Raw genomic sequence first — 11412 nt, 5'->3', positions numbered from 1 at the left:
ACCTGAGTGACCTGAATGAAAAAAGGCATTCTCCCTTTTGTATGAAAGTGATCAAGCTGGGGCACACAGAGGTCAACAGTCAGCTCCAGAATTAGACCATTTACAGAGTATCCTGGAATCCAGAACCTCATCACTGGAGTGGTGCACAGCTGCAGTGTGTCTGTAGCACACACTCATTCTGTTCTGCCCTTTCTCAGAAATCATGTTATCCAGATCAAGGCAGGTCACTATTTTGCAAGCAACATTTCTTAATACGTCTTTAACAGCGTGTTGCACTGTCTATTAGTGTGTCGTATTAGGTTATGTTTATGAATAATTATAGTTGTCTGAAAAAAAGCCAGCAGCCCTTGGAAAATAATTACTGAAAACAAAACATTTGATGTACATATCCAAAAGCAATTACAGTTAAAGCTTCTCGACGGTCAGTGCAGTTCCGGTTCCTTCGCACGCTAAGACTCGCTGCCGCCCACCCCTCTACCGTCGTCCCCGCGTCTCGACACACAAACGTACAGCGCATTGCTCTGCTCAACTTCAACTGCGAGTTATGAGCACGCCCGAAACTGCTTTTACTCACACCCAGAAGAAGACCGTTTTTTAGTTTCGTGTTTTTATTGCCTTTTTTTTTTTACTGGTAAGTTTTTCTAGGGCGTTTGGAATTGTGATTTATACTTATTGTACTTATTATTTATAGCGATATTGACGATAGCTAAGTAAATAGCGAAATGATGAGTGAACTATATTTACACACGGATTAGGAAATACATAGTGGTGTCGTATCTAAATTCAGTTGTAGAAGCCCTCTGTGGAAAAAAAAATGTGTGTGCGTCCGTGGAAAGCCGTTACTGATCTTGGCTACTTCTGGAGAATTGTGTGATATATCTCCATATATATAATACACTGGGTTGTGAACAAAAATACCTGGCAGACGCATGCGCTTATTCGTGTATTAATTTATTTAGATTTTGGTCAGGATGAGGATAACTATTATGCTGAAAGCGAGAGAGAGAGAGAGAGAGAGAGAGAGAGAGAGAGAGATTCGTGACGGTAGGGGCGAGGGGTTGCTATTTGTATAGAACGTTCTGGTGATGCACCGTACTGTAGTGCTTAATTTCGGTTTTCGTGCTAAACAAACAGAGCAGAATTCGCACAGTGATGGACTGTGGTTGTGATGGATTGCGAGGGATTGTGATATACTGTGATGGATTGATTATGATGTACTGTATTTGACTGTGATCAAAAACTTGGACTGTGTACTTGGATTGTGATGGAGTATAATGGATAAATTGGATTGTGATTATTATGCATATGTAAAACAGTGTGGCTCAGACAGATGTGTCGCAACCACATGCAGAGGTTTTTCATGCCTCCAGCAGTTCTGAGCAGCCCTGTGATTGTGCTTTGTTCCTCTACCTCTTACTGTCCCTCTGCCTGTATCTGTACCTATGCTCATGTCTATCCCTCCGCCTGTGCAGAGACCTTCAGCAAGTTTGATGTGCTCATCACCTGCCTCCTTCAGTCATATATTTGCCACATGCTAGACCCAAGTATACAGTGACAACTGTGATTTATTCCAGTGGCATCTGCTCATGAGCAGAAATTGCTAGAAATATCTTTTCAGCCATGGGGTTTGTCAGCATGTGCAAAAAGAAAGACAAGCTCTGAACCAGCATAAGACAATTAGCCTAATCATAATTTCTTTCTGTATTTACATTGTTTTGTTTATTTCTTATGACTAAAAATTTACTATATGTAAAAAATATTTTGAATAATGGAAAAAAAACCAACTTTTTTTTTAAAAAGCTTTCTTTCTGTGCCTGTATGATCCAGTAATAATCAGCGACACATATGACCTGCTGGATCAAACCTTGACCTTCTGGGTAATAATTCACAGAGGGCATGTATCTGATGTTGACTGATTCTGTCTATGAGAGCCACGTATCTGTTTGTGATTGATTCTCTCTGTAAGAGGCATGTCTCTGATGTCACTGAGAAACACCCCACTAGAAACCTAATTCTGTCAGAATATCATTGATGTTGATGGTCCAGAACAACTGGTGTGGAGTCAGTGGTGTAACCAGTCCAGAGTAACTGATGTGACTCTGATTTTAGAGGTGATGGGAACCGAAAACCTAGTCTACCCTGTGGTTTGTGCTGCCATGGCTTTGTGTGTGTGTGTGTGTGTATGTGTGTGTGTGTTTGTATGTGGGTGTGCATGTGCGTGTGTTTCTGCGTTTCCCCAATTCTCCAGCTGTCTATCCTCACACAGAGAAGGGCTCAACCCACATTATTCACTCTCTCTTCACTCTCTGCATTCCCCCCCCCCCCCCCCCCCCCCCCCCATGCATACACACAGTGCTTGAACTTCTACATGTATGGTTAACTGACTTTAGTACCGTTCACTGTAATTTTAGCAGAAAACACTAAAATAATTAAAAACACTGTATAATAATTAATGGGCTTTTGACATTTAGAAAAACTTCCTTGACACAGAGAGAGAGAGAGAGAGAGACAGAGAGAGAGAGAGAGAGAGAGAGAGAGAGAGAGAGAGAGAGAGAGAGAGAGAGAGAGAGATTACTGTGTCACTGTGGTCATTGAACCACAGTAGTATTGAACTCTTAGGGGAACTCTTAGTTTGTTGTGGGACTTTTTAAAGAAAAATAACAGAAAAAAATCTTTAAAAGATTTGTCACAGAGAGATCTCCAAATGGGTGTTCTATATTGAGAGATTTAAATGCATAACACACACACACACACACACACACACACACACACACACACACACACACACACACACAACTATGCTGGGTGGTGCCACGTTGCATGATTTTGGTGTATTTTTGACAGAGAGCAACTCCAACCCAAATACACCAGCCTGCTGGAACAGCCAAGCATGGAACAGATACACAGCACACTGGCAAACATGGAACAGATACACAACACACTGGCAAACATGGAACAGATACAAGAGCAAAGGGAAAAACAGGCTTGACTGAGCAGAGTTTGTTTGTAATCAGACACAGCACTCCCTTTATGGAGGTGGTTGTACAGGTGGTCCAATAGCATCCTTTTCTCTCTCTCTCTTTCTTTCTCTCTCTCTGTCTCAAACATTGTTCTCATTACTCTTGTTCCTTCCATGCTGGAAAGGAAATCAAATTGTTTGTGGGTGGGTCTATAGACTGGTGGTACTGTTAAACTCATGATGTGTGACACAGCTCCACATACCTGGGCTGCATGCATTTGTTTATACAAGTTTATGTGTGTGTTTGTGTGTGTGTGTGTGTGTGTGGTATTGACACCCTGCTTGAAGCCATTCATGCAAAGCAGCTTTGCATGGTCATATCTATGCATGTGTGTAGGATATGAGAGATATTATTATTAGTTTGCTTTATTGCTGGTCAGGCTTTACTGGGGGTTGTGAGCAGAGTACAAAGGACTTTACCCCACTGAAGCTGTTTACAGACAGGCAGTTGAAACAGAGGACAGAATCATTCATCATCTCTTCCTAAAATGTCTGTGTGTTCACTGGGCCTTCCTAAAAATGCTAAATGTTCTGGAATTCTCCAGACCTGTTGATCACTCCACATCCATCTCTTCATCACACCAACATCACCATCTCTCTGTCCCTCCATCTCTGCAACAAACCACTTCATCCCTTCATCCATCCATCCTTCCATCACACCAATACTCCACCAGTGCATCCCTCTATTTCTCTATCACACTGCCTCTCAGTGATACTAATCTTCCTATTCTTCTGTCCTCCACCATATTAGATTAGTGAGATCACTGCCTTGGCAGGAGAGTGAGAATGTGTGCGTTCAGGCTTATGTGTGTGTGTGTATTCACTCATTTAAAAGTCATGTGATTGTAGATTTGGAACATCATATTTATTATGAAGTAATCAATGGGTTTAGTTTAGGTCAGAATGCTGACTGATGTTGGAGCTGGATATGACTAGTCTACTCTAACTCCCCCGCAAGAGGCCAGCTAGATGGTAGGGTACTGAAGGAGAGTAGTGGATTGAAGGCATAAATGGATTAAAGTAAAGTGACAGACAGAACAAGAGAGGGAGCAATAATCTGGCTAATCCAGGTCAGTCAGGCCAATCTCAGCAGAACCCTCTGTTATGAAGCCCTGTGAGACGGTGACAGCAGATAGACAGAGATTACAGTCCGTCCTCACATTCCCTGAGAGAAAAACCCACCACAGTTCCATCCTGGTCGAGAGAAACACACACCACTGTTGCAGAGGGAGAGAGAGAGAGATGGGTTGAGAGAGACAGAGAAAGAAGAAAACAGAGAGAGACAGAGAAAGGCAGAGCTGATAGACTGATAGAGAATAAATCCTCAGGAATCAAGGCACAGAGACACTGTATCAGAAACTGTGAGAGAGTCCATCCTGCTATAAAAGAAGCAAGAGGTGAATAGTGTTGGAGGAAATGAAACACACAGCCCTTACACACTGCAGTTAAACATTGCAGTTACACACAGTACTTACACACAGCCCTTACACACTGCAGTTATACACTGCAGTTACACACAGTACATGCACACAGCCCTTACACACTGCACTTATACACTACACTTACACACAGCCCTTACACACTGCACCTAAACACAGTACTTACACACAGCCCTTACACACAACCTTTATACAATGCACTTATACACTGCAGTTACAAACAGTACTTACACACAGCCCTTACACACTGCACTTACACACTGCACTTATACACTGCAGTTACACACAGTACTTACACACAGCCCTTACACACTGCAGTTATACACAGTACTTACACACAGCCCTTACACACTGCAGTTACAAACAGTACTTACACACAGCCCTTACACACTGCACTTACACACTGCACTTATACACTGCAGTTACACACAGTACTTACACACAGCCCTTACACACTGCAGTTATACACAGTACTTACACACAGCCCTTACACACTGCAGTTACAAACAGTACTTACACACAGCCCTTACATACTGCACTTATACACTACACTTACACACAGCCCTTACACACAGCACCTAAACACAATACTTACACACAGCCCTTACAAACTGCACTTACACACTGCACCTAAACACAGTACTTACACACAGCCTTTACACAATGCACTTATACACTGCACTTACACACAGTATCACCACTGTTAAAGTTGTGCTGGGAATCACTACAAGGGATTTGTTGCATAACATCTGCAGAAACATCACATCTAGGCATCATATCTGAGAAGACCAAAGGAGGTTGGTCAAGTTATTACACTAATAATAATGCAGACAAACATGTGTGTACTTGTGTTTGTGTGTTAACAAGGGTAGAGTGTATCAGCAGGTTTGATCATGCCACCAGCGTGCTGAATAGGTAAAAACACACTGGTGGAGAGAGAGAGAGAGAGAGAGAGAGAGAGAGAGAGAGAGAGACACACACACACAGGGAGAGTGAGACAGAGAAAGATAGAAAGAGAGACAGAGAGAGAGACAGAGAGAGAGAGAGATGGAGAGAGGGACAGAGAGAGAGAGAGAGAAATGGAGAGAGAGACAGAGAGAGACACAGAAAGAGAGAGTGGTAGCATTGGTTAGGGTGCAGCCTGTCAAGAGCTGTTTCAAACAGCCTATTAACCTCAATGAGTTGTTCATAAACGTCCAGGGGAGTGTGGAGGTGAAATGAGGGTCATGACGTTTAGTGCAGCCCAACAAACTCTGTGACTGGCCTGTTCTAATAAATAACATGTATTCTTTTGTGTATTCTTTTTGCTCACATCTTACAAGACTTCCTGCTAACACTGCCAGGCCCCCACGAGCAGCACCACGGCAGAAACTGCTCAGAGAATCTTCAGACGGCCAGATGGTAAATCTGAGAGAGAGAAGACTATCCACTCTATCACTGCGTACCCCCAAACACACTCCTGCAGTGAGTTTTCACTTCGCAGCACAGAACAGACTGATCCTCACCCACTGTGGACTACACAGACCAGACTGATCCTCACCCACTGTGGACTAAATTTTTCAGGCACCAGAGGAACGTGTTAGGTCAGTCAGACACACTCACAATGTTAGAGTGGTCTGAGGAGACAGCATGAAGTGACACTGTGCTAAACAGTATGAGGCACCTTAAAGACAGTGTGGCGAGACACTGTGCTACACAGTCTGAGGCACATTAAAGACAGCACAGAGAGATTCTTTATCATCTGCATGAGCACATTTCAGCACATTTTTACTGCTAATATAAGTCAGACCTCAGACCTCAGGATATATTATGGTCATTTACTTTATGAATATTTTCATATCAGGAAACTCTAACCCTCCGTTGCAAATTCTTTCTTGGAGTTAAAGGGATTGTGACCACCTCCTGTGGATCCGTGCCTGAAAGGGATCTTATTTTCTGTCTCCATGAATCTGGGCAAGCTTGCAGACTTTAAGGGCCTGGTGCCGGCGACTCAGGGCAAGCGGCACTATAAGCGCGAGCTCTCAGCAGACATGATCAGCCCGCCCCTCGGGGACTTCCGTCACACCATGCATGTGGGGCACGGTGGCGATATCTTCGGTGACACCTCGTTTCTTAGTAACCATGGAGGTGGTGGAGGGGCTGAGGGTGAGGGCTCCGGCTGCAAGGCGACAGGTTTTTTCTCACGCACACTACGGCATATTAGGAGGAACCCCCAGGCCAGGTTGACAGGAGAGTCAGATGACCTGTCCCCATCGCCTCCGCCCGTATCACCCATCATAAAGAATGCCATCTCCTTACCACAGCTGTCCCTAACCACACCCAACGGCCACACACAGGGGGCGCTGTTCCCCACCTCCAGCAGCTCTCCGGAACAGCCACTCTACTCTTACGGTAAGGCACACAGAGAAAAGTCAGCTGACAGGAAACCCAAATATCACACATGTTTGTGTGGTTATCTGTGGTTAGGTCTCTCTGATGGGGACCTCCTCTGACTGTGTCTCCAGATAAGCAATGAACACTTTGCCTGTTACTGAGTTATCTTTAATCACTATGACAACACCAGAGTGCGATTATAGCCACAAACACACATACATAGACTCACAAATGCCTGAGGCTCAGACAGCCATGGCATTCCTCCCCTCTGTCTGAATAACTGAATGAGCATGGGCAGCATGGAGGCTCGGAGGTTAACACGTTGCCTCTCAGCACCAGGGCCTTGGGTTTGTGTCCCTATCTGGGTGGCGTTTCTATGTTGTCCTTGTGTCTGTGCAGGTTATATATATATATATATATATATATATATATATATATATATATATATATATATATATATATATATATGTCTCATCTCATACTCAAGGACACTGTAAAATGTCCTTGAGTATGAGAAAGGTGCTACGATAATAAGGATGTGAAGATTTGCATTTGACCAGGTGTTTCTGTACATGAGCTTGAATGTGTTTGTGTTCAGTTTTCATTTCAGAATGGCTGGAATTCCCCCCTTGTCCTGAGAGTACTTACCCAATGCTGAAAGAATTCAGCCCCCCAAAAGAAAGCGCTTAGAGTGTGTAAGCACAGTTTGAGTGTGTGTGTGTGTGAGATAGCACAACAAATACTGGCAGTTTAAGTGTGTGTGTGTGTCTGTGTGTGTAAGATAGCACAACAAATACTGGCAGTTTAAGTGTGTGTGTGTGTGTGTGTAAGATAGCACAACAAATACTGGCAGTTTAAGTGTGTGTGTGTGTGTGTGTGTGTGAGATAGCACAACAAATACTGGCAGTGTGTGTGTGTGTGTGGTTGTGAGTGTGTGTGACACAGCACATACTGGCATTGTTTGTGTAGGTTTGCACAACACTGAGCTACAAACACAGATCCTAAATGGTTATTAATGATCTTTGCCCCTACAGTGTGTCCAGTGTATTTGTTTTAAATAATAATAATAATAATACTAATAATAATAATAATAATAAAAGCGCTACCACCATCACCAATAATAGTAATAAAAAAAAAATTAAAAAAAACAGATAACAGTTTTATAGTAACTTTAACAAGTCAATAAGACATTAGCAAGGTATTGTAACTATTTAAACATTGTAAACTATTAAACTATGTAAATGTTTAGCAAAGAGGACTGTGTGGAGGGGTCGGGGTGTGTTTTGTGTGTGTGTGTGTTGGGGGAGTAATGTTGAGAGGAGAGCTTGTCTCAGCTAATCTGTAGCTACATCACTAGGTGATGACATGTTGCGACATATTTTGCAGCAAGCTTTGATGTGTGACCTGCTCCAAGAAAGATTTGTCATTTTTCATGTTGGGTCATATTACTAAAATGGATTATGTTTTTTTTTATTTTTAATGTGAAATTGTCATGTATGTTTTTACATTTGTTACAGTAAAGAAGGAAGTGTATCTCTGTTTCACCTGTCATACAGTGAACGCATCTTCTTTTCTCTCTCACTCTGTCTCACTCCATCTCTCTGCCACTCTCGGGCTCACTCTATCTCTCTCTGTCTCCCTCCCTCTTTCTCTCTTTGTCTCTCACTGTCTCTTTCCTAGCCCCGAGGTGCTCACTGGGCCACATAAATTGTCCCCAGTAGCTCCCAAAGTGAGCTCATACATAATGTGTGTGTATGTATCTGAATGAATGAGTGGAATGACCATGTCATAAGACACCCAGCACTTCTAAAGCTGTTTGCCACTGCCACCTTGTGGACACCATGGCACAGTGCAGACAGTGGCCCAGCAAAGAGGACATTTTATTGGGTTATTCAAAGATTACACAGTTGTAGTACAAAGGAAATGATAATTACATTACTACATCATTATAATATAATTACATCATTATAATAATTAGAACTTTGGTTTAATTTGGTTTAGAACTTTGCTTTTCTCTATGATGTCTTAATTTGCTTGTGTGACTAATGCTGATAAAAACATGTTCAAAAGACATCAGATGAATTCTGTATTTTTTACATACTCCACCATGTACTTTTTAATGATTTGGAGGCACTTTTGGTTAAGAAACTTAAATTTTCCCTGAGCTATTTTGAACTATTGTGCTTGAGATACTGTGTTTGAACTGCTGTGCTTGAACTACTATGTTTGAGCTACTGTGTTTGCTGTAATGACATGAAACTGCTGTGATATCATGGCTCTGCTGTGACATCACAGCTATTCTGTGATTTCATGACTCTGCTGTAATGTAGTGGCTATGCCACAACATCATGGTTCTGTTGTGATTTAATGGTTCTGTTCTCCTCCAGGCCTCCAGTCGGGCTTTGTTACGTTGCCTCGTCTGACTCGCCATGACAGGAACTTGGCAGAATCACCACCACTAACTGAATATTACCATGGTTCTCTGCCAGACGGCATCAATCTTCCCCTCGCACGCTCCGATTCCCTCACCTCCTTCACCGTCGACCTTGGCCCTTCCCTCATGACTGAGCTCCTGAGTTTGATTGACAGCTCATGTAGCTTCACCAGGACCAACCAGGACCTGAAGGAGGAGGAGAAAGAGGAGGAGCCAAACTCATTGTTTGATATGCTGGAGGGGAGCTCGCATGTGTGCTTGCATGCTGCTTCTATAACTTCTAGCCCGCAGATGGACAGTGTTAACAGCAGAGGGCGCTCTTGCAGCCCAGACCGGGTCCAGCAGCGCACAGAGAGGGATGAGAATGGGGCTGCTCTTAAAAGGGCAATGCCAGATGCTTCTCTGTGGTCCCCAGTGAGAGTGGAGCCCATTATGGAAGCTGAGAGGTTCCAGCAGGCAACCGATTTACTGGCACGTCATTATGGAGGAGGTAGCATCTTAAAGGGGCGACAGAGGTCACCATTCACCTTCCCTGAAGAAGAGGAGGAAATCAAAGTCTGAATATGGAGGAAAAGTATTAAAAAACACAGCCTTCTGTACAATACATTAAACCTGGAGGAAAGGGTGAAAAGAAGTCCACTGGTTCTATTGAACTTATTTCTGTCTTTTCTTAGATAAAACTAAACACTTGTTTGATGTCACCACAAGATGATTTTAAGAAGCACAGTAGTTAACCGTGATATGCAACCCTCTGCAAACACACTGAAGAGAGTGGAAATAAGGAAATGAATGAAAACATTTACCATCACTTACATTTTTTTTTTATTTTGTGTTTTTCCAAGTCTTCAACAGGGAAGCATTATGATATCTCAGATGGTTTCTGTGTAAAGACTACCCCCCAGCAGCTGTTCAGTGTTGAGTATGGAACTCTCACTATCACTGTTCCTAATGTATTCTGTTCACTACTGTCTGTATTTAACTCACACTATCACTGTCCCTAATGTATTATGTTACCTGCAGTCCCGCAAAAATGTTTTCACTGGCTTTTGTAACATTCACTACAATGTCATATAGTATTTAATATTCTTAATTATGTTCTTATAACTTGTGGCATAAGTACCATCCATGTAAATAAACCACACATTTGTGATGCACTTAAAGAAATATATATTATGATAATACAACATTTTGGAAAGTGCAGGTGTACAGTTTTCTTACAGTGAGCAAGTTATAGACAGCTATAATGTATGTAATGTATATAATACAGCAGGTAATAGAGAGCTCTACTATAATATATAATATAACAGGTTATAGACAGCTCTACTACACAATTACAAGTTATATAGTGGGGGAGAGAGGGTTGATCTTTATAAATGAATTATATAAAGGAGTTTTATATAAATTATATAAAAGCATGTGTTTACAAGTGCATTTCCTCTCTGAGTGTGTATAAGACATAATCTGTAATAAAGCTAGAACTTAATTAGGTAGTGTAATTCTGCCACCACCTTTATTAAGTGGGGAAAGTACAGTTTAAGAGCAAAGGCACCATACACACACACACACACACACACACACACACACACACACACACACACACACACACACACACAAACACACACAAACACCCTAATATCCACACACACTCACTACACACTAACCCAGAACACTACCTCCCTAATATCCACACACTCACTACACACTAACCCAGAACACTACCTCCCTAATATCCACACACTCACTACACACTAACCGAGAACACTACCTACCGAATATCCACACACTCACTACACACTAACTCAGAACACTACCTACCGAATATCCACACACACTCACTACATGCTAACCCAGATGCCATTCATATGCATATGCCTATATGTGCATATTGTCAGTTTTTTTAATAGACAGAGACAAATTCAGTATAAAATTACAGTTTAATTAGGGGCAATTCAAAAACAAGGGTCAATACAATTAGCGGCACAGAGCAAACAGGTCCAAAGGGAATTGGCAAGAGAATATCCTAAACAGGCAGATAATCCAATAATCCAAAATAGAAACAAGACAATAAACTACAACACAGAAATGCAAGGCTAGCAATCGAGACTTTGCAATGACAGATAGAGACAATAGGATATATATTGGGTGAA

The 11412-nt window shown here is 42.2% G+C and overlaps 1 protein-coding gene across 1 annotated transcript; it reads left to right on the top strand.

Annotated features, from left to right (window-relative positions):
* Window positions 1–443: 443 nt before the first annotated feature.
* cdc42ep1b (CDC42 effector protein (Rho GTPase binding) 1b) lies at window positions 444–10677 on the top strand. Its single transcript, XM_027032311.2, has 3 exons — window positions 444–631; window positions 5781–6849; window positions 9219–10677. The coding sequence occupies exons 2-3, from the start codon at window positions 6402–6404 to the stop codon at window positions 9824–9826; spliced, it is 1056 nt and encodes a 351-aa protein (XP_026888112.2). The 5' UTR covers window positions 444–631; window positions 5781–6401; the 3' UTR covers window positions 9827–10677.
* The last annotated feature ends 735 nt before the right edge of the window (window positions 10678–11412 follow it).

Source organism: Electrophorus electricus, chromosome 4 (genome assembly GCF_013358815.1).
Source record: "Electrophorus electricus isolate fEleEle1 chromosome 4, fEleEle1.pri, whole genome shotgun sequence".
Classification (NCBI taxonomy): Eukaryota; Metazoa; Chordata; class Actinopteri; order Gymnotiformes; family Gymnotidae; genus Electrophorus; species Electrophorus electricus.
Note: the sequence above shows the minus strand (reverse complement) of the source record. Positions and strands in the feature narration are given on the sequence as shown.

Excerpts from the sequence above, each read along its gene's own strand:
- cdc42ep1b (XM_027032311.2), top strand. The coding sequence starts at position 6,402 with ATGAATCTGGGCAAGCTTGCAGACTTTAAGGGCCTGGTGCCGGCGACT. Across the intron at positions 6,850-9,218 it reads ACAGCCACTCTACTCTTACG|GCCTCCAGTCGGGCTTTGTT; the intron begins GTAAGGCACACA and ends GTTCTCCTCCAG.